Source organism: Erinaceus europaeus, chromosome 3 (genome assembly GCF_950295315.1).
Source record: "Erinaceus europaeus chromosome 3, mEriEur2.1, whole genome shotgun sequence".
Classification (NCBI taxonomy): Eukaryota; Metazoa; Chordata; class Mammalia; order Eulipotyphla; family Erinaceidae; genus Erinaceus; species Erinaceus europaeus.
This window is the reverse complement of record NC_080164.1, coordinates 53,987,762-54,012,342: the sequence shown is the minus strand read 5'-3', so window position 1 is coordinate 54,012,342 and position 24,581 is coordinate 53,987,762. Positions and strand designations below refer to the sequence as shown.

At 37.7% G+C, this 24,581-nt stretch overlaps 1 protein-coding gene across 7 annotated transcripts in view; it reads left to right on the top strand.

Moving 5' to 3' along the window:
• The window catches only part of EHBP1 (EH domain binding protein 1), a 406,607-nt gene that overhangs the window by 157,045 nt on the left and 224,981 nt on the right, over window positions 1–24,581 (top strand). For all 7 annotated transcript variants that reach the window (XM_060187205.1, XM_060187206.1, XM_007539625.3 and 4 more), the window contains exons 6-7: window positions 19,753–19,934; window positions 21,913–22,052. In XM_060187205.1, coding sequence (XP_060043188.1) covers window positions 19,753–19,934; window positions 21,913–22,052 — 322 coding nt within the window. The remainder of the gene's footprint in view (window positions 1–19,752; window positions 19,935–21,912; window positions 22,053–24,581) is intronic.

The following is a 24,581-nucleotide window of genomic DNA, read 5'->3' as shown; positions in this document are numbered from 1 at the left end:
CCCCTTTTGTTGCTCTTGTTGTTTATCGTTGTTGTTGTTAGTATCATTTTTATTGTTGTCATTGTTGTTGGGTAGGACAGAGAGAAATCCAGAGAGGAGGGGAAGACAGAGAAGGGGAAAGAAAGATAGATACTTGCTTGTGAAGCAACCTCCCTGCAGGTGGGGAGCCGAGGGCTCAAACTGGGATCCTTATGCCAGTCCTTGTGCCTTGTGCAATGTGTACATAGCCTGCTGCGCTACCACCCAGCCTCCCTTATTTTCTTAGAAAGAGATTTGCATTAGGAAAACCTAGTGAAATAATCATTATTTTTGGGGGGAGGGGTTAGTGTGTCCTTTGCTAGAAATATTCTGACTGTTAAAAATGTAAATGCACAGATATCATATATAAGTTATTTGTTTTTTTAAAAAGTATTCAAATACTGCTTCAGTTCTTCTGATTCTTAACTATACATGACTTTTATGTTGGATCAGTTTACGTGCAGTAACCTGGTGATAGTTGTTGATGCCTGTATTGTAATTTGAGCACCACTAGCATGTTGGGCACCACACCAGGTACATCCCAGCCCCATGGGCACAATTTGATTGGCAGAAAGCTGTTCCCATAGAATGGTGACAATTACATAAAAGCAAAAGGAAGTCATTCAAAGTTTTATCAACAGTTAACCCAAAATGACCCTGGTTTTCCAAGTAAATATCTGTTTGACTTTAGAAATAATAGCTTTTGGGATACTTTACTGGTATGCTAAAGAATAAATAAATCAGGGAAGGGTGGTGACACACCTGGTTGAGTGCATATGTGGCAGTGCTCACAGACCCAGGTTCAAGACCCCAGTCCCCACCTGCATTGATAAAGCTTTGGAGTGGTAAAGTAGAGCTGTACCCCTCTCTCTCTCTACCTCTCTCTCTCTACCTCTCTCTCCACCTCTCTCCCTCCCTCCTCCTTCCCTCTCTATTTCTGTCTCTATCCAATAAATAAATAAAGATAATGCAAAATTTTTTTTTAATAAACCAACAAAAACACCAGCGAAATATTCTGTTGGTATATGAAACATCAAGTTAATTTCTTCTGTGTTAATTACTCTGAAGATATGAATTCTATATGTCATTAGATTGGTGAGGTTTGTGTGAGTCTCATAGAGACCTGTATAGTAGATATACCATAAAAGCCATGTGTTATCTGTAATTACTTATTTAAATAGTTCTTCATAACCAAATAAATTATTTATTTGATATGGTACTAAGTGGAAGTATTGAATTTTACATTTTAACAGTAACTTGCTGATTTTAGTAAAAGATGTTATTGTTCTTTATATTGTTTTTTACTCTGTGTTTTGTAGTTAAACTATCTAGCTTTTAATTTAAATGATTAATTATGATCTCTCAGCTTCAGATATTTAAGATATATTTATCATCCTGAAGCTGCATTTTAAAAAACAAAAAAAACTTCAGGGTTATTGCTAGGGCTTGAGGGCTCCATGCCTGCTCTATGAATCCACGGCTCCTGGTGGCCATCTTTTTTCCATTGTTGCTGTTGCTTTTGTAGTTGGATAGGACAGAGAGAGAAGGAAAGACACAGAGGGGGAGAGAAAAATAGACACCTGCAGGCCTGCTTGCCAAGCTTGCCCTGCTGGGGGTGGAGGGCTGGAACCAGGATCCTTGCCCTGTCCTTGTGCTTTGCACTATGTGCATTTAACCCTGTGTGCTATCACCCAGCCCCCCTGAAATGTATTTTTATTGAAATCATTTGCCTACTTCCCTGAAATTAGGCATGGTTATACTGAAAACATCACAGAAAGTTATGGTAATTATTACTCTGTTCTAATCTAAAGAAAGAAAACCCTACAACTTGCCCTGAAGAAAGCTCAATGCTACAAAAATATTTATCTAAGTATTTAATTATACTATGATCTATGAAGTTGGAGGTATCAACGTGAATACCTAGATACCATTCTGCTGTGCTTTTCATACTTTTTAGAGTTCCCATAGGGGAAAATATTTCTAGAAACATATAATTTAGTTCAAAAGCAAGTAAATGTAACAACTGTGTTCTATGGCACTAGTGTGTAGAAGTGCAAGAAAAAAAAGTACAGGAGTTGGAAGATAGCCTGGTTAGTAGCACATAGAACTTTCATGTACCAAGTCTTGTGCTTGAGCCACAGAACCATATGGGAGTGCTATGGATGGTGGAGCTATTCTGTCATGTCTTCCCTTACCCCATATTGCTTTACATCTTTACTTCTCTTCCCCCCACAGTAAAGAATGAGAAAATTGGGTTAGGGAAATTTGCTCAGTGTAGTGTATTATACATGTGAGATATCACACACGTGAGAGGTTGTGGATTTATTCTATGGTGACTCATTAAAAAGGGGTGGGGGCTGGTTGTGTTACACCTGGTTAAGTGCACTTATCAAGTTCAATGGCCTGGGTTCAATCCCCTGCTCCCCACCTACAGGGGGATTGGTGCTTCACTATTGGTGAAGCAGGCCTGCAGGTCTGTCTCTCTCTCTCTCTCTCTCTCCCTCTCCTCTCTCAATTTATCTAAAAAAAAAAAACATAGAAAGAAAAAGAAAAAAAACAAAAACAGGATAGGGCCAGGCAGTGGTGCACCTGGTTGAGCGCACTTGTTACAGTGCGCAAGGACCCAGGTTTGAGCCCCTAGTCCCCATCTGCAGGGGGAAAGCTTCACAAGTGGTGAAGCAGGGCTGCAGGTGTCTCTCTGTCTCTCTCCCTATCACCCCCTTCCCTCTCAATTTCTGACTGATTCTATCCAACAAATAAATAAAGCTAAAAAAAAAAAAAACAGGAAAATATGGCAGCCAGGAACAGTGGATCTATATTGCCAGTACCAAGTCCAGCGATGACCCTGATGGCAGTGAAAAAGGGGATAGAGAGGAAGAGAGGAAGAGAAGAGGAGGGGAGGGGAGGGGAGAGAAAGGAAGGAAGAAATGATGTATTCTATTCAATAACAGTAATTCTTTACTTGTACCCTCCTTGTAGGTTTAGAATTGGCCACATAAGTTACTGGCTACCTGAAAGAGGACATGAAACATTTAGTATGGCCTTCATGTCTCCTTTAGAATAGACCACATTCAAATTCAGCTATTATATCCACCACATTAAAAGTTTTTCATGTAATAGAATGCAAAGGTGCTGTTTTACTGTATAAAGGCAAAACCATGCTAAACTCAAGCATTCAGTGGTATTATTTGCCAGTTAGATGCAGTCCATAATTGGATCTTTCATATGTTTTTTTCTGCTTCTTTGAACAAACTCAATGTCCCTTGTTTTTTGGTAGTTATGGCTGTATTAATGCTTGAATTTTCAAGCTATTTGTGTTGCATTAAACCTAGATTGACCTAGTATATTCTGATGTCTATGAAATTTTTTAATTTGCCATGTAATTTAACCCAGTATAGTATGTCTATAGTAGTAGATAAACTTAACATTCCTATCTTTGAGCCCTCTCTCCCCACCCGCAGGGGGAATGCTTCATGAGTGTGAAGCAGGTCTGCAGGTGTCTATCATTCTTTCTCCTCTCTATCTTCCTTCCCCTCTCAATTTCTCTCTGTCCTGTCAAATAAAAATAAAAAGATTGAAAAAGAAAAGGGGAAAAAATGGCCACTGGGAGCAATGGATTTGTTGTGCAGGCACCAAGCCCCAGTGATAATTCTGTTTAAAAAAAAAAAAGGAGGGGGATTAGTGGCACATTGGGTTGAGCATACAAGTTACAATGTGCAAGGACCAAGGTTTGAGCCCCTGGTCCCCACTTGCAGGGGGGAAAGCTTTGCAAATGGTGAAGTAGTGCTGCAGGTTTCTCTCTGTTTCTATCATCCCCTTCCCTCTTGATTTCTGGCTGTCTCTATCCAATAAATAGATAATAATTTTTTTTAAAGTTAAAACCACTTTTTAATAGTATGATCATTTTTTTAAAGCTCCATGGCATATAAAAATCTAGGATTGTTTCCTAAGATTTTCTGGTTAAGAAAATGTAAAGACTATTAGGTTGTATTTTATATTTGACAGTTGTCTAAAAACTACATAAGTGTTGTCACTAAAAATAATTAAATCTGTGTATATATTGTGAAGTGACTTATTAAAGCAAGTTAATCATTTGTAAAATTGGGAATTCTTGTTGTTAGATAATGGTAGCCAGAGAAAACTTTAAAGATATTTCATGGTGCTGGGCGGTGGCACACTGGGTGAAGTACACATAGTGCTAAGTGCAAGGACCTGTGCAAGGATCCCAGTTCGAGCTCCTGGCTCCCCACCTGCAGGGGAGTCACTTCATAAGTGGTGAAGCAGGGCTGTAGGTGTCTATATTTCTATCTGCCTCTCAATTTCTCTCTGTTCTATCCAATAAGAAGAAAATATGACCTCCAGGAGCAGTGTTTTCGTTTTCTGATTTGTTTTAGAATGGGATCATACTTGACATATTGTTTTGTGACTTCAGTTTACACTGTGTAGTTGCTGCGCTCTTTTCTTTAGTACACATGGATATGCTGTAATGACCATTCAGGTCTTCCATTTACTCTTTTAATAAACATTGCATCAATTTTATGCACTTGCACACAATATAGATTCCCAGATATGGAATTGTTCAGTTAACAGGGGGCATTTATATTATTTTGAGAGATTTAATGCTAAATAAATCATTCTCATAATAGATCATAACTATTTATATATATCCATCCACAGAGACTGAAATGCCTGTTTTCCACACCCTCACCAGCATTGGATATTTGCAGACTTAATTTCTGTTACTCTGGTAGATGAAAATGCTATCATTTTTATTTTCACTTTCCTTATGGCTGGTTAATTTGAGCATTTTGCTATATGTCTATCGGCCAATTACATTTTGCTACAAATTACCCCAAAGTAGCCAGTGCCACATTTCAATAGAAATGACTATTTTCTTATTTGTAATTTTTTATATATTGTTTGTTATATATTTTATATTTACTTCTTCTTGTCACTTCTACTATTACAAATGATACCTTTTACTATATAACAAGCTTTTAGTAATGTCTGTTCAAATTTGTGCCTTTTCTTACAGTGTAATGGCTAAGTGGACAAATTGCAGACCCAAATTCCTTGTTCAAATTTAAACTCTCCTATTAAATATTTATGTGGAAAATAATTTAATCTCTTTTTGTGTGTCTCTTTTCTCCATCTTTAAAATAGAGTAGTAATACTATTTATAAGATTGTTGAACACATTTGGTATTAAAATAAAGCAGTAGAATAATTAATGTCTGGAAAAGCAATTATAAAAACTCTCTGTGGGGGCCAGGTGGTCATGCATCTGGTTGAGCACACACGTTACAGTGCACAAAGACCCAAGTTTGAGTCTCCAGTCCCTATAGAGGGAAAGCTTTGCAAGTGGTGAAGCAGTGTTGCAGATATCTGTCTACCTTCCTTCTTGATTTCTGTCTCTCTATCCAATAAATAAAGATAATAAATTTAAAAAAAAAAATAAAACTTCCTTGTTACTGCCGGGATAGCCTGAGGGTACTTCTTCCCGAGCTAGTGCTCTCTGGCTTGGAGAGAACTCAACTGGAGCCGATCTAGGCTGCTGCGTGGGAGAGGGATCAGGAACTCGTGCCGCACTAACTTCCGCAGGAGATACACTCTGGAACTCTCGGAGCTGGAAAGCAATTTCCAGGTGTCTTTAATAAGAAGAGCAGCTGTTTTTATACTCTCCAAGTAGGGTGGAAACAGGATGTGATATAGAGAGGGTGGAGAGAAAAGTGACTGGTGAAAATCAGAGTGTGACAAGGAGGGGGCGGAACAGGCAAGAATCCTATCACTGAACCACCAATGCCCTGGAGTGCTTTATGTAAAAGTGATTTATGTAAATAGACCAAAGCTTTGGATCAGTAAATCCCTATATAGGCATATGGTTAAGCAGAAGCCAGGGGGAGGTGGCATACTACCCAACATCTCCCCCTTTCTTTTTAACTATTTGCCATAGTATCAGGAGTGCGGGGCACTTTGTGAGGCAGGGAGACTGATAAGAGGCACACCTTTTTTGGGGTTCTACTGTCCCTCCTTGCTCAACCTCTCCGTGGAGAGAGAGACTAACAGGATTGACACACCCCTCAGGCTCAATCCCTTCCAAACTCAACCATATCCTCACAATTCCCCAACATCTTCCTCTTACTTAATGGCCATATATAACTGGGTCAATGTCTGTAAAAGGCTTCATCTCTGTCAGGGGAATAGCAGTGTAGGGGTGAACGGAAACCTGTTGGGAAGAAAGCAGAATGATAGTGTGTAAGTGTCTTCAAAAAGAACTAGCACAAGACAGGGAGGGATAAGTAAGAGTAGCAAGAGACAGAGTGAGCCTGATGGGTGGAGGAGTGGGGGCCTGATAAGCCGAAGGGCTAGAGGGGTGATCTGGCATTGCAAAATCCCGAGTCAGCTGGCGGTAAGTTCTATGAACTGCTACAGTCATTCTTCAAGAAGTCCAGCAGTATAAAAGGAGTGTCCAGCAAGTTCTATAGAAGCATCAGTCCAATGTCAAAGGCCAGGAAATAAATGCCACACGTCTATCTTGATGGAGGAGGACGGCCACTGGAACTTTTCTTCTCTGTAGAGAGTGACCTGGAACCGTCAAAACATGGTGGGCGAAACAGAAGCAGGAAGAGCAGACACCGATGGTTGAGAGAAAGGCAGTAGGAAAGTCTTGTCCTTTGGAGTCTGTGAATCAGGTTCTCCAGATCGTGTCAGGTCACATCATGGGTTTCGGGGGATGGCTGTAATTGTGGGTGATGTCAGAGGTCAGGGGTCCAAGATGGACAAAGCAAGAAAATTAGTAAATACAAAAGCAACAGAACTATCAAGCAGTGGCCTGATAATTTCAGTATTTAGAGAAATCTAGAAATATTTTTCAAAGACTTATGAATAAAGGTCCCAATGAATGAAGAAACAGGTGGTATGACTAGTTTTTCAAAAGAGAAAATACAAATGGATAATTAACACAAAACTTATTCAAGATCATGCGTTAACAAATAAATGTAAATTCAATCAGTAACTTACATGTTTTCTCCTAACAGTTTAGCAAAGATTTAAAAATATACAATAGTACTGTTGTTGGTGTGGTGAATAAGAGCAGCAAAATATTACACTTTAATTTAGAACTTAGTCTAGTTTCTTTGGAAAGCATTAAAATGCTGTACTTAAAATTTCCACCAGTGGAAATGTGACCAACCTAATATTAAAAATTGCCAAAAGTTCTTTGCAACATAAAGATGTTGACTGTGTCATGATTTCTAAGAGTTACAAACGTAAAGTGATTTAAATGTTTACTAATAGAGATTATTGTGTAAACTAGTGGTGTGACTATTTTAGAGTGATATGTAACTTCTAAAACTTAGATTTAGCAAGTTGTGACATTGACTTTAAAAAAAACATAAAACCTTATTTTATTTAAGCAACTTTTTTTTTTTTTTTCTGTCTCCAGGGTTATTGCTGGGGCTGGGTGCCTGCACTATGATTCCACTGCTCCTGGAGGTCATTTTTTCCCCAATTTTTGTTGCCCTTATTGTTGTTGTTATTGCTGTTGTTGTTTTTGGATAGGACAGAGAGGAGGGGAAGACAGAGAGGGGGAAAGAAAGATAGACACCTGAAGACCTGTTTCAGCACTTATGAAGTGACCCCCCTGCAGGGGAGCTGGGTGCTCAAACTGGGATCCTTATGTGGGTCCTTACTCTCTTGCCATGTGCGCTTAACCTGCTGCGCTACCGCCCAGCCCTAAACAATTTTCTTTTAAAAAATATTTATTTATTTATTTATTGGATAGAGACAGGCAGAAATTGAGAGGGTAGGGGAAGTTATAAAGGGAGAGATGAGAAACACCTGCAGCCCTATTTCAACCACTCGCAAAGATTTCTCCCTGCAAGTGGGGGCCGGGGAGTTCTAACCAGGGTCCTTGCGCATTATAACATGTACACTCAACCAGGTGTGTCACCACTCATTCCCCGCCCCCCAAGGCACACAACTTTACAATTACTAGTTCAACAATTTTCAAATGGCAATGTACTAAGTGGTTTCAAACACTTCATAAAATTTTAAGTAATTCTTTTTTGTAATGCTCTGTATATTGGTCATTTTCTATTGTAAATTTTCTTATGTAATTTAAGATGAAATATAGATACATATGGGCATAGAAAATGGGTGACAATATTAGAGGTTATACCAGTGTTCTGTTCACAGATGATGATGATGACTGAATTTAGGGAAGCACATTGAGTGTAGAGAAATGGGATCCTGATTCTAGAGATATTTAGCAGTTAAAAGCCTGCTTGATTTGATGAGTCCTGGAATTGGAACACTTGCTAGATGGTGTCATAATAGAATAAGTGAGAACTAAGGGAAGAAACTGCCCAATGGAAGATGATACATTCAATTTGTCTATGTTGAATTTTTGACATGGGTAAATGTAAACAGTTTTGTTTATGTACTTGAATGCTTAGATCAGGAATTCAGGAGTAGTTCTGTCTATATATGAAAATTAGGGAGTCATCAGCAGATAACCTCAATCCCTGGCCATAAATGACATAATACATGGGTAACCAGTCTTTAACAAATGTTTATAATTCTTTTAAAATACTTAATAAAACCTAATACAGAAATCTGGTAGTTGTTTCTGTGTACGGTTAAAAAACTACATACAAACTATATGAAATGTTTTTATGACTTTCTTAGGATTATAAGGGAAAGTAAGGGTTGATATAAGCTGTCATTGGCAGCCTCATAGTAGAATTGACTTTAGGGTCATTTTGATTTTTTTTTTTTTTAATTTGGGTAGTGTACCTGTAAACCTTTGACTTAGATACTTTAGACTTTCCTTCTGTTTGATAAGGTCAAGATTTTATATTTGTATGTTCTTTAAAGAAGGAAGTTAGATTTCATTCTAAAATTAATATAGTCGTTTTTATAAATGTTTTGAGTACATATCCAAATAAATTTTTAATGTTGATTCCTTTCAATTTATATTTGTGTTACCAAACTCTTCCATCCGACCATCTAAGTTGGTTATTTTAGCAGATATGGTTTCTAATTAAGTCTTTGTGGTTGAGAGAGCTCCATGTGGCATGTCTGCTTTAGCATTTCATTGCTCCATGGACTCCAAATTAAATTCTGTAGTATTCCATTTTGGTCTGCTGATGAAGCAAAGATCTTTTCAGCATGGCCCAAGAAATACAGTGCTTATGACAGCTCAAAGGACCAGCATCACTATTCTGAAAAATTAGGATGGTTTGTCTTCTAGATTGACTTTTTATCATTTCAAAGCAAACTTTAAAGTGTTATCATAGGTAGAATGTCAAGTAAATAATCACTCTTGATAACTATTTATAGAAAAATAAAAAATGTAGACCTAAGTATTGTAGTGTGTCAAATTCTTATTGCTATGATTTTTTAAGTAATAAGGAAGCCTTTGGAGTTTCATGTTAAATTTGAAGGAAACATATTGGGGAAAATTGGTAACTCTATTAGGAATGATAGCCAATAATTTTTGCCCTGGGTGATGAGCTAGATGAAGAAATTTCTAATTCCACATTATCTCATTAGACAACTTTGGTCTGAAGTCAGTAGAGTAAATGGTTATGTATATAAGTACTTGGTTGTACTAGTTCTTTACTGTGGAATAATGTCATGTAGTCATGAAACAGTGGGGGAAAAATCTATTAAGGTTCTTCAGCAGTAGTCTGGTTACATGGCTTTAAAATGCTGTTCAGAATTTTTCTTTCAGAATTGCTTTGGGATCTGACAAGAGGCTTACCATATAAGCACACATTACTATGAGTGTGGACCCATGCTAAGACCCATGCTACCACACGGGATCACTTGGGGCAGGGGACAGACAGCTTCTTGAGCAGAGAAGCAGTGCTCTAGTGACTCTTCCTCTGTCTCCCTCTATCTTTTGCCTTCTATCTAGAACAGGGGTGTCAAATATCCAGCCTGTGAAATCATTAGGTCTGGCCCTTCCAAGGCAACCACAGCTGAGACTTGAAATTCAATAAGTCTAGGACCTTCTTTCATAACAATATTAAGTGCTAATTCTTTTTTTTTAATTTATTTTATTTTATTTTTTTAAATTTATTTCTTTATTGGGGAATTAAAAGTGCTAATTCTTAAGTTGTAATTTTGTGTGGCTTACAAATTATGCTCTAAATATTCAAATGGCCCTTACCATTAAAAAAAAAATTCTCTGTATCTAGAGGAAAGAAAAGGAAAAAAATAATATCCAGGAGCACACCATACCCATCATAAACATATCATCTTCCTGCACAGTAGAATATTTCAACTGATCCTCAACCACTTTTCTACCCCTTTCTCCTTCCCTTCCTGGGGTCCCTGATCTACTGCAATATACCATAGCTAATTAAAGTGTTTTTTTCTTCTTTTTTTTTTTCATCCCCTCCTTTTTTTTCTGATGTATGACATTCTCACAGGAGTGAAGTGGGTCATAGGGTAGGTCCATTTCTAGCCTTCTGAGAGTTCTGCAGTCTGTTCTCCTTAGGGGTTGGACCAATTTATATTACCACCAGCAGTGCAGGAGGGTTCCTTTGTCTCCACAACCTCTCCGGCAGTTGTTGCTGCTACCTTTTCTTTTTCTTTTTTTCTTTTTGTTAATATTTTATTTACTTTATTTTTTAAAATTTTTTATTTAAGAAAGGATTAATGAACAAAAACATAAGGTAGGAGGGGTACAACTCCACACAATTCCCACCACCCAATCCCCATAACCCACCCCCTCCCATGTTAGCTTTCCCATTCTCTAGCCCTCTGGGAGCATGGACCCAGGGTCGTTGAGGGTTGCAGAAGGTAGAAGGTCTGGCTTCTGTAATTGCTTCCCCGCTGAACATGGGCGTTGACTGGTCGGTCCATACTCCCAGTCTGCCTCTCTCTTTCCCTAGTAAGGTGTGTCTCTGGGGAAGCTGAGTTCCAGGACACATTGGTGGGGTCTTCAATCCAGGGAAGCCTAGCCAGCATCCTGGTGGCATCTGGAACCTGGTGATTGAAAAGAGAGTTAACATATGAAGCCAAACAATTTGTTGAGCAATCATGGATCCCAAGCTTGGAATAGTGGAGAGGAAGTGTTAGGGAAGTACTCACTGCAAACTCTAGTGTACTTCTGCTTTCAGGTATATATTTTGCAGTAGTTTATGGATACGTGTGAACATAAGCTCTCTCTCACAGAAACTGGTGTATATCTAGGTTATGGGACTTTGTTAGAAAGTGAACCACCTGAGATGAAATTAGAGTGTACTATAAAAGGAAAGGTCTCACCCGAGTAATGAAGCTGAAGGGTTGTCATTCCACACGTGAAGTCTCTGGATACAGTCTGAGGTGAAGCATGTTGAGGTGGCAATCGTTGCTTTGGTTAGGTTGTGATCGGCGGATGCAATATTATTTGGTTTGGATTGGGAGATGCATACGGGAAAGTGGGCCCTATCCAAGGGTTCCAGGACTGGGGGAAGTAGGGGCTCTATAGTGAAGATGTGAGGTTCCTGCTGTCTTAGGGTTCAAAAAGACAATCGATAGTTAATATTATCATCACATTATTTGTTAATTGGGTTAACTTTGAAAAGTCCCTTTGTTATGGTTTGCTGTACAGTATCCAGTATCTTGTATATAGCTGTGCTATTGGATGCTTCTAATCTACTTGGTCTAGGCTTTTGAGAGAGTCCGCATATCAAATACATAGCCTATATATTAAAAAGATTCAGTTTGTCTTTTGAGAAACTTTGAGACATACAATCGATTTCCCCCTCTCATATTAATTAACTACTGATTTATATGTCTACATTTTGCTAGAAGTGTACGTAAACACCATTCCCACCACCAAAGGACTGTGACCCAGCCCTCCCGCCCACTCCCACCCCCCACTGGCCCAGGAAGCTGCATGTCTACCCCTCACCACTGGGTTTTTACTTTGGTGCCCTACTTACAATTTGATCAGGTCCTGCTTTTAGTTTCCCTTTCAGATCTTCTTAGTCAGCTTCTGTTGATGAGTGGGATCATCCCATACTCATCTTTATCTTTCTGACTTAGTTCACTTAACATAATTCCTTTTAGCTCTGTCCAAGATGGGTCAGAGAAGGTGGGTTCATTGTTTTTGATAGTTGCATAGTATTCCATTGTGTATATATACCACAGCTTTCTCAGCCACTCATCTGTTGTTGGGCACCTGGGTTGCTTCCAGGTTTTAGCTATTATGAATTGTGCTGCTATGAACATAGGAGTACACACCTCTTTTTGGTTGGGTGTTATGGAGTCCGCTGCTACCTTTTCTGATGTGTGACATTCTCACAGGAGTGAAGTGGTATTTCATTGTTGTCTTTATTTGCATTTCTCTGACAATCTATGACTTGGAGCATTTTCATGTTTGTTAACCTTTTATATCTCTTCTTTGGTGAATATTTTGTTCATGTCCTCTCCCCATTTTTAGGTGGGGTCATTTGTTGTTGCTGAGTTTGGCGAGCTCCTTATATATTTTGGTTATTAGCGTCTTGTCTGATGTATGACATGTATAGATCTTCTTCTGTTCTGTGAGGGGGTCTTTTTGTTTGGGTGGTGGTTTCTTTTGCTGTGCAGAAGCTTTTTAATTTGATGTAATCTCATTGGTTTATTCTTGCCTTAGTCTTCTTTGTAATTGGTTTCGTATCATTGAACATGTCTTTAAAATTTATGTCGGAGAGAGTTTGGCCAATATATTCCTCTAAGTATTTGATAGTTTCTAGTCTAACATCCAAGTCCTTGATCCATTTGGAATTTACTTTTGTGTTTGGTGAAAAATAGTGGTTCAATTTCATTATTCTGCATGTTTCAACCCAATTTTTCCAACATCATTTGTTGAAGAGACTCTCCTTTCCCTATTTAATAGTTTGGGCACTTTTGTCACAGATTAGATGTCCATAGGTGTAGGGGCTTATTTCTAGGTTCTCAATTCTATTCCACTGGTCAGTGTCTCTATGTATGTTCTAGTACCAAGGAGTTTTTATTACAATGGCCCTATAATACAGTTTGAGATCTGGGAATGTGATGCCTCCAGTTCTGTTCTTTTCTTCTCAAAATTATTTTGGCAGTGGTAGGTCTTTTCTGGTTCCACAGTGGAATTAACACTTAACAACAAACAAAAAATTAGTATAAGTCCCAAAATATTGAAACTCAACAGTACACTACTTACCAACCACTGGGTCAAAGAGGAAATAAAGGAAGAAATAAAAATGTTTTGAGAGTTCAATGAAAATGAAGACATGAACTATCAATATATTTGGGACACAGCTAAGGCAGAACTGAGAGGAAAGTTCATAGCCATACATGTACACATTAGGAAATAAGAAAAAAAGCTCAAGTAAACTATCTGACTGCACACCTTAAAGACTTAGAAGAAGAACAAAGGAACCCTAAAGCAACCAGAGAACTGAAATAACTAAAGTTAGGGCAGAAATAAATAACATTGAAATTAAGAAAACCACACAAAAGATCAACAAAGCTAAATGTTGGTTAACCTTTGAAAGGGTAAACAAAATCGACAGACCCGTAGCCAGGCTCACAAAACAAAAAAGGGTGAAGACTCAAATAAATAGGATTGTAAATGAAAGAGGAAATATCACAACAGATACCACAGAAATCCAATGTATCATGCCACCAAGCTAGAGAACCTGGAAGAAATGGACGAGTTCCTAATTACCTACAAATTTCCAAAATTAAACAAAGAATATCTAGAAAATATGAACAGGCCAATCACAGCCAAGGAAATTGAAACAGTTATAAGATTTGTCTTTTAATATGCCTTGAAATATCTTGATTGTGTATTTCCTAATGTACTTTTACAGCTCGTTCACAAAGATCCCACCAGTCTTTCCAATGCAGTAAGGTTCTGGATTACAGGTCTAGTCACCATTTCCTTTTGAAAACACATATGGTCTTAGTAACCTAATGGCCAGATATTAAACACATAGTAACCTAATGGCCAGATGAAACACATTCACAATATCAGAAACCCAGTTTTGAAACATTTGTATTAGTTTTGAACTCAACCAGTATTTTGTTGGTTTTTAAAAAGGCAGCATTGGGAATTCACAACTGTGGACAAACACTGTGCAAAGGGAAGAGGGGGAGAGAGAGAAAGCTGTACTCCGTTGGCTCCGAGGGCTTGTAGCTTTTTAAGGAACTCTCAAACCATTTTGGACTGTCTGAACCATTTTGCATTCCTACCAGTAGTGTATGAGAGTTTCTATTGCTCCACATCCCTGCCAGCATTGGATGTTGTCACTGTTTTAGATTTTTTTTTTTTTTACTTTTTTTATTAGTGACTTAAAAGTGATTAACCTGATTGTAAGATAACAAAGGTACAATTCCATATAGTTCCCAACACCAGAGTTCTATGCCCCATACTCTCCATTGGAAATTTCTCTATATTTTATCTCCCTGGGAGTATGGACCAAAATTCTTTAAGGGATGCAGAACATGAAAGATCTGGCTTCTGTAATTGCTTCTCTGCTGGATATGGATGTTGGCAGGTTGATCCATACCCCCCAGCCTGTTTCTGTCTCTTCCTAGTTGGGTAGGGCTCTGGAAAGGTGAGACTTAAGGACACACTGATAAGGTTCCCTACCCAGGGAAGTCAGGATAGCATAGTAATATCTGCAACTTGGTGGCTGAAAAGTGATACAATATTATTTAATAAACAGGAATCCAAGGGTAGGAATAGAGAAGATGAAATTAGGGGTCTTAATGTGGGAAGAAGCTAGGAAGTCTATTTTAGATATCTTCCAAGGGGCCCATGACTTCAGTAATTTTTGCATGAGCCCAATAGCTAACATGTAGGTGGACTAAAAGTACTGTCGGGGAAGATGGCGTCAGAGATGAGAATAAGGCTAGAAAGTTGGGTTTGTCTCTTTCTCTTATCCAGCTTTTGTAGTCCTTTTTTCATCTGACAAGGTTAGACTTTCTCCCAGTTGTTAAATCATTGAGTGTCATTTGTTGTACCCAAACTGGTATTGGGTCTATGGGATCTGGACTCAAGTTGAGGAGGGAATAGATCTGGAGTTTAACTGGAACTACATTAATCTGAAGTTTTACTGCATTTTGCCAGTTGGATGATTATAATAGAGCAGCTTTTCCCTTCTCTTCTGGTAGCTATCCTTTGGTTTTTATAGTCTAAAGGTTTATTTTTCTTTAATTAGTCCATTCATTTGGTTTTTTTTTTCATTTTTTTCTTTTCTTTTTTTTTTTTTTTACTATATATGAGTGAAATTGTATGGTGTCTGTATTTATCCATCTGACTTTTTTCACTAAGCATAATACCCTCTAGTTCCATTAACTTTGTTGCAGATGACAGGATTTTGTCATTTTATTACCAGGTAGTATTCCACTGTGTGTGTGTGTGTGTGTGTGTGTGTGTGTGTGTGTGTGTGTGTCTGTGTCTGTGTGTGTGTGTGTGTCTGTGTGTCTCTGTCTCACATTTTCTTTTCCAGATCATCTGTCATTGAGCATTTAGGTTGTTTACAGCTTTTGGCTATTGTAAAAGAATGAAGCCATGAACAATGGGTTCACATATCTCTTTGAATTGGTATATACCACTGTACTATCTCCCTGGTCTTATTTATAATTTTTTAATGAAATTGAGCAATCCAGGTGGCAGCTCACAGGTAGAGTGCTTACATTTCCTGTCTGCAAGACTCTCTGTTTGGGTATTTTGCATCAAAACAACAGACTTTGGAATGCCATGGGTGGGGGAGTGGTACTTTGATGCCTCTCCCTCTTAACTCTCCCTTCCTTTCCCTCTCACTTAAAAAAAAAAATTGAAATTGTATCCCTATCTGAAAACATACACAAAAGTTAGTCCCAGGCATCAGATACTCTAAATTATGAAAAACAGAGATATTAAAGTTTAGAAGGCAGTGTGACATATAGATTGAGAAGATTTTTTTCAGGTAATTGTGCAGAAGCACACACTATGAAAGATTAACCTCATGGCAAAATTAAGAAATTGGGCTCATTCCAAAGATTGCATAGAGAGAGAAATACAAGCCCCAAACTGCAAGAAGATATTTGCAACAAGTATTAAGTAACAGTAAATTTACTACCAGAATGCATATGAAATTAATCAACAGTAAAGATAAGTAACTCAGAAGGAACACAAAATATTTCACAGAAGCAAGAATACATAATCAGCTATGAAAGTTAATTAGCACCATTAGTAATTAGAGAAATGAAATTAAGAATGCAATGAGGTAACATTTAATATTCTCAGATTGAGAAAAGTAAAAACTAAAGAAAAAGACAAATATTGATAAACAGAACAACAGACACTCAGAGAGTATAAATTAATATACCACTTTGGTAAACAGTTTGACATTTTCTGGTGAAGTCTAACATATAGATAGTGACCAGCAATTCCCATTCTAGAAATAATGTACTAGATAAAAATTTACACATGTGCACCAGAGTATAGATGTACAGTAAGGTATATATGTGCTCTAATTTACAATGTTAAATTGCTTTCCAAAGTGCCTCTATCAGTTAAAACTTTGTAAGAGAGTTTGCTTTTTCACATTCTTATTGACACATGGTAATGTTCAACTTTTAAAAAGATTTGCCAGTTTGAAAGTGTGAAACAAGAGGCCCAGCTGTGTGAAGAAATGTACCTGAGATTAACCATTGACTAAGTACTGGTGCTGCATTCTAATACAGGAATGTTGGATTCATACTTCAGTAGATGGGATTTCAAAGAAATGGAAATATATATATATAGTGTGTGTGTGTGTGTGTGTGTAAGTAACATTGAGTTTTTCTACCAGAAATGTGAGATTTCCTAAGGATATCATTAAAAATCAGAATCACCTGGTAGTAGTATATATCTGTGAGAAGGACAGTTTAAGTATGGGGAGGGATTATTTTTAGAAATGTAGCAGATTTTCTCAATCATCTCTTGTCTTACTAATTTAGAGTCTCTAGGGTGAGACCCTGACATCTAAAATTTTGACAAGCTTCTGTAGCTTTTTTTTTTTAGTAGACACTAAAGTTTAAGAACTTTATCAATACTTTAAGGATTTTGAAACTATTCCCCACACATTGCTCAATTCATATACAAAGATGTATATACCTAGGTGCAGAGTCAGAAACTTAGTCATATATATCTAAAAAATAAAATTAAGAGATTATTAATCATGGGAGCTTTAGATTATGTAGAGATAATTCTTTAAATTGAACTTTAAAAATTATACTTATAGCTTTAGATTATGTAGAGATAATTCTTTAATTTGAACTTTAAAAATTATATCCAAGTTACCTTACTTTTGATAGATTATTTGGTTATAAAATTAAAGGTACTAGGGATCAGTGTCATAGTTTTTGAAACAGATTTGTTTAACAAAACCTGAAAATAATATGTGGCAGTTTGTATGTCATGCTTTCAAAACAGGGGCTTTAAATCCTGTATTGTATGTTGAAGTTGTTAACTATTCTAAAGGTACAATAAGAGATTATTGTTCATATCAGTGTAATAAATTGATACTCCCTGATCACACTTTTCCATTTTGTACATTGTCAGAACCTTGGACCTTAATCTTATTCTTTGATTGACAGTAGCGGCCAGGGAAAGAATACTTGTATTGTTTGGGATAGTCACATCTGTTCAACTTGATTCAGTTGAGGGTTATTTGCATATTCTTAAGTATTTCTTCTGAGAGGGTTTAAATACTCCTCAAGTACTTGATGCATTTTGAAATTCATTCATAAGGTATCTACATGCACTAATAGTTCTGTATAATATTACAGTGCATAATCTGACAGATAAGACCACATTTTAAAACAAGGTATTCTTAAGGGATGCTACGTTATACTTTTACTTATTTTGATGGCAAGAATGTCCTACTTTAAAGGCTGCTTTAATGTTTTGATTAAATTAAATTAGCCTTATTTTACATGAGTTTGTCATCATAAGACAAAGATTAATTAATAACTCAAAGGTTAATGGTAGTTTTTCCTACTTAGTTGGATAATTAAATAATTTGATAGAAAATCATTACAGAGTTTCAGTGTTTTCCTGTTCAGTATTATGCTATAGGAAATGCTAGCAAGGCTCAAGTTACTCACTCTCTCTAGATCATGCAGCTTAGAAATGAGATCTAAACTTAATGCCTAAGCTTCTGGACCCATATACCCAAGAGGTGATGGTACATAATTTATAGTTTATACTAGGATTAGCATATGATCTCCGAATTGTATCATTTGCAAATTATTTTATTTTTTTATCGTCACATGAGTATAGTTTCTTATCTCTCCATGAGAGGTGTCTAAATACCACCACCAATTTATAACCTCTTCTACCATAGTGCATTGGGTCGCCAATGCCCTCTCACCCCCTCCCCCCTCTAATCTCCCTGCTTTTATAATTCATAGCCAGGAATTGCATCTTTTTTTTTTTTTTAAAGATTTTACTTATTTATGAGAAACATAGCATGAGAGAGAAAGAACCAGACATCACTCTGGTACATGTGCTGCTGGGGATTGAACTCGGAACCTCATACTTGAGAGTCCAAAGCTTTACCTCTGTACCACCTCCTGGACCACAGGAATTGCATCTTATCTGTCATTATCTCTCTCCAGAACTGACACTAGGTTTAATACACAGCTTATATCATTTTTTGAGTTCTACCATATTATTCTCCTAGCCTATTATTTTATAAGGATACTTTTGAAATGAGATATTATTAAGGGAATGTTAAACACTTTGATAATAAATAGATGACATTTTTGTGTTCCATAACTGATGAATTGGCAATAGCTGTGTGAGATAGAATTTAGACATTTGTTGGGGTCATTTATTAGCATCTGCCACAAGCATGGGATCAAGAGAAGCTGACTGTTTTTAAATATGTAATCATAGGGAAAGGAGAGAAAAATATGCACTGATTTATAAAAACAAAAAATACCGGGGGAAAAGTAAGATGTATAGATTTCAAGTAATATAGACAAAATCAGAGTGGAATCCCACCTAAACTGGGAGTTTTGTTAAATAAATATAGGCATTGATATAACCAGGGAGGTGTTAGAGCACAGAACTTGTATACAGAAAGCATTCAAAAAAGAGAAATGCTATTATAAAATGTCACTATATTTATAAAATACAATAAAGGAAAAAAAACAGTTGAGTTCTAGTTGGTACTTAGTCCTATTTTAGATCCAGCCCCCCCCCTTTTAAAGATTTTTATTAGGGGGATAATGAATTATAATGACTTTGTTTATACATGTATATGATTTCTAGTTTTTCATAGCAGGTATCTGCTATATACTATTACCTCCCCTGCTCCATCAAGGACCACAGAACCCCTTACACCCTTCCCTCCCTAGAGTCTCTTGTTATGGTGTATTTCAGACACACACACACCCCGCATTTCATCATGTGTTCTCCCTTTCAAATCCTAGAAACTTCCTGGTTTCTATTCCTTATTTTTCCTTTTTCTGAGATATTTATACAATTGTCCTAGTCTACCCTTAAATCTTCTTAAACCAGGCTTTCCAATTTTATATCTATTTTTCTTAAGGATACAGTAACTATAACTAAATTTCATCACAGCTTTTCATGATTAGTTTTAGGAATTTATTAGAGAAGGAACTTCTCAATTATTAGTTAACCATATTATTAAAGTAGCATTTTAAAATACTTTACCATAAAATAAATTGACTATAGAATAAATAACTCCTAACGCTAAAATCATTTTTTGTCTTACAGGAATCCCCTTCTGGTCGAAGGAAAGCTCTTGCTACTAGCAGCATCAACATGAAACAGTATGCAAGCCCTATGCCAACTCAGACTGATGTCAAGTTAAAATTCAAACCACTGTCTAAAAAAGTTGTATCTGCCACTCTCCAGTTTTCATTATCTTGCATTTTTCTTCGGGAAGGAAAGGCTACGTAAGTTTCTTTTGTCAACTAAGGTACTTCAGAGTGTGTTTTAAAGTTCTCTAGGTAGGACCAAAGAGATATTTCAGTGGTCTATGCAACAGACTTTAATGCCTAAAGTTCAGAGGTGGCAGGTTAATTTCTGGTACTGCCATAGCCAGAGCTGAGCTCTGATCAAAACTAAAACAAAACATACTATTGCTGAGTACAAAGGTGGCAGGTTAATTTCTGGTACTGCCATAGCTAGAGCTGAGCTCTGATAAAACTAAAACAAAACATACTATTGCTAAGTAACTTTTGACTCAACAGACTGGCAATAGGTTGAGAACAACCTACCTGCATTTTTTACCACACTTTGTTTCAGAGGCTGAATTAAATGAGCTGTTGTTTATAGTCTCTTTGACTACAACAAATGGACAGTAATATGAAATTCATTATAGAAGGTCTTATTTAAGGGGTTAGGTGGTGGCACACCAGGTTAAGTGCACATATTGCAAACTATAAAGACCCTTGCATGGATCCTGGTTTGAGCCCCGGGCTCCCTACCTTCAGGTGGTGTGTCGCCTCACAAGCAATGAAGCAAGTCTGTGGGTGTCTTTCTCTCCCCCTCTCTGTCTTCCCCTCCTCTCTCCATTTCTCTCTGTTCTATCCAACAACAACAGCAATAACAACAATAACAAGGGCAACAAAAATGGGAGAAAATGGCCTCTAGGAGCAGTGGATTGGTAGTGCAGGCACCAAGCTCCAAGGATAACCCTGGAGGCAAAAAAAGGGGGGGTAGGGAGTATTACTGGGGCTTGGTCCCTGCACTATGAATCCACTGCTCCTGGAGGCCAGTTTTTCCCATTTTGTTGCCCTTGTTATTGTTGTTGTTGTTACTGTTATCATTGTTATTGTTGTTTTTAGTTGGATAAGACAGAGAAATCAAGAGAGGAGGGGAAGACAGAGGGGGAGAGAAAGATAAGACATCTGGAACAAAAATTTGTTTCATTAAAAAAAAAAAAACCGGGACAATTTGTAAGTCAGATGACATCTGAACTTTAAAATTTTCAAACTGTCAAAAGGAATTCCAATAAAAATTCTTAATCTAGGAGGTCGGGCGGTAGTGTAGTGGGTTAAGTGTATATGACCCAAAGTGCACAAGGACCAGCATAAGGATCCCAGTTCAAGACCCCAGTTTAAGCCCCCAGGTCCCCACCTGCAGGGTGAAAGCTTCACAAGTAGTGAAGCAGTCTCTCTCTGTCCCTTTCTTTTTTTTTTAATTTTTTTTATTTTTTATTTTTTTATTTAAGAAAGGATTAATTAACAAAACCATAGGGTAGGAGGGGTACAACTCCACACAATTCCCACCGCCCAATCTCCATATCCCACCCCCTCCCCCGATAGCTTTCCCATTCTCTATCCCTCTGGGAGCATGGACCCAGGGTCATTGAGGGTTGCAGAAGGTAGAAGGTCTGGCTTCTGTAATTGCTTCCTCGCTGAACATGGGCGTTGACTGGTCGGTCCATACTCCCAGTCTGCCTCTCTCTTTCCCTAGTAGGATGGGTCTCTGGGGAAGCCGAGCTCCAGGACACATTGGTGGTGTCTTCAATCCAGGGAAGTCTGGCCGGCATCCTGATGACACCTGGAACCTGGTGACTGAAAAGAGAGTTAACATACAAAGCCAAACAAATTGTTGAGCAATCATGGACCCAAAGCTTGGAAAAGTGGAGAGGAAGTATTAGGGAGATACTCACTGCAAACTCTAGTATACTTCTGCTTTCTTACTTTGGTGCCATACTCTCTGTCCCTTTCTATGACTCCTTCCCCTTGATTTCTGTCACTAGCCAATAAAAATAAATAAATATTTATTAAAGATGCCATTTAAAAAGTAATTATTATTTGCATTTTAGTCAATATTTTAACAGTCATGCATCTACTTAAAAGACAGCATATCTTCTAAAGATATCACTTAATAAAATGTGCATTGTATTTTAAATCATTGACGTAGGGATGAAGACATGCAGAGTTTGGCTAGTTTGATGAGTATGAAGCAAGCTGACATTGGCAATTTAGATGACTTTGAGGAAGATAATGAAGATGATGATGAGAACAGAGTGAACCAAGAGGAAAAGGCGGCAAAAATTACAGGTAAGTTGTATTAGCATTTAGTTAAAAGTTTATCTTATGTTTGCAAAGTTGAAAATATGCTCACATCTCGGGGGAAAACAATTCTACTAATAAGGTATCTTTTTCTTAAGCCTTTATAGTACATATATATTATTCAGCTCTCTGAATATTATGTGTCCTGATGCTAACAACAGATTTTTAACAGTTTAATTAAGGCAGGTTAGTCATGAATTAATGAAACTCTTCTTATTACAGTGTAAAGGGGACTGATTTACTCTTTTTGAGTCAATGTGGCGGTGAGTCCTTTGTCATTAGAGACTTGTCTTAAAGGGGAAGGAAAGAAATGTGTTGATTACCTTCTCCTAGGTCATGTTTGTTAAGCACATAATTATGTGAACATACTCTACTTTTCATAGATAGCCTATATATTCTTGTTCTAAACTACTCAGATTATAAGTAGTCTGATTCTCTTTGTACTAAGTCAATAAATATTTATCAAAAATTTTACTATCAATCTTGGAGTAGAAACCAAGCATTATTTATAGACTTCATTTCAGCAAATAAATTACTCTAAAATTTTAGAATGTACCCCTTCACTTCTCTCTTCTGTTCAACACTTTGTGATTTTCACAAATTCAATGAGTACTTTGGCACCCATCATTGGCTTTACCTCAAATCCTGAATAATTTCCACTGTTCACAGAAATGGCTGTTAAAAACCTCTTAACCAAGGGGTGGGTGGGTAGCACAGGGGCTTAAGCGCACATGGCACGAAACACAAGGACCAACTAAGGATCCTGGTTAGAACCCCCGGCTCCCCACCTGCAGGGGGGTCACTTCACAAGCAGTGAAGCAGGTCTGCAGGTGTCTATATCTTTCTCTCCCTTCTCTGTCTTCCCCTCCTCTATCCTATCCAACAACAACAGCAGCAATAACAACAATAATAACAACAACAACAGTGATAAACAAGGGGGAAAAAAAAAACCTTAACCAAAAACTTCCTCAGCTATGGCCATACCACCCTGAACATGCCCGATCTCATCTGATTTTCTCTTTTTTAAGCTACTCCCTCCAATTCTTGTAGATATTTTTATTTCAATGACAGAAACTGGCATTTATATTGTTTCTAATTACTTTGACAATAATTACACAATATTCTTTATTTTATTTTATTATCTTTAATTATTGGATGGAGACAGCTAGAAATCAAGAGGGTAGAGGGAAATGGGGAGAGGGAAAGAGAGACACCTACAGCCTGCTTCACTACTTGCAAAACTTTCCTCCTGCAAGTGGGGACTGAGTGCTCAAACCCAGGTCCTTGTGCATTGTAACTTGCTCAACAAGGTGTACCACTACCCAGCCCCATGTGCAAACTTCTTAGAAATGCTTAGTCTCTGTTATCTTTGAGTTCTTTGTGTTTGCTTGTATGTATGTTGTGATTGTTATTTTGTTAGCTGGAGTATTTAATGAATGATATGCTAGTGTCCACATCAAATGACATACCTACCTTAAAATAAATTCTCTTGCTGTATACTCTTAAGAAGCTTTGCATGCCTGCTCTCACTTAAACTTGACTGCTCGTTCATGCCACTGAGATACTAAGTGTAAGCATTTTCCGGGGGCCAGGTGGTGGCGCACCTGGCTGAGTGCACATGTTACAGTGCACAAGGACCCGGGTTCAAGCCCCTGGTCCCCACCTGCAGGGGGAAAGCTTCACCTATGGTGAAGCAGGGCTGCAGGTGTCTCTCTGTCTCCTTCTCCGTCTCCCCCTTCCCCTCAATTTTGGGCTGTCTCTATCCAATAAATAAAGATTTAAAAAATGTTTTTTAAAAAGAGTATATATTTTTTAAAAAGTGTAAGCATTTTCCTACAGCAGAAGGTTTTGCTTGTTTTGTTCTTTGTTTTGACCTAGTGGAATACAACTTGATGTTTTTAATATTAATTGGGAGAAATAATCAAGACACTTGTCACATGTGTACAGTTTCTTATTTATTTATTGGGAGATTAATAGTTTATAGTCAACAGTAAATACAATGGGTTGTACATGCATGACATTTCCCAGTTTTCCCCATAACAATACAACCCCCATTAGGTCCTCTGCCATTATGTTCCAGGACCTGAACCTTCCCCCACCCACCCCAGAGTCTTTTACTTTAGTGCAGTACACTAACTCAAGTCCAAGTTCTGTGTAGTGTTTTCTCCTCTGATCTTGCGTTTCAACTTCTGCCTGTGAGTGAGATCATCCCATATTCATCCTTCTGTTTCTTTTTTTAAAAAAATTTTATTTATAAAAAGCAAACATTGACAAAACCATAGGATAATAGGGGTACAACTTTGCACAATTCCCACCACCAGATCTCCATATCCCATCCCCTCCCCTGATAGCTTTCCCCCGTCTGGGAGTATGGACCCAAGGTCATCATGGGATGCAGAAGGTGGAAGATCTGGCTTTTGTAATTGCTTTCCGCCTGAACCTGGGCGTTGACAGGTCAATCCATACTCCCAGCCTATCTTTCTCTTTGCTTCCCGCCTGAATCTGGGTGTTGACAGA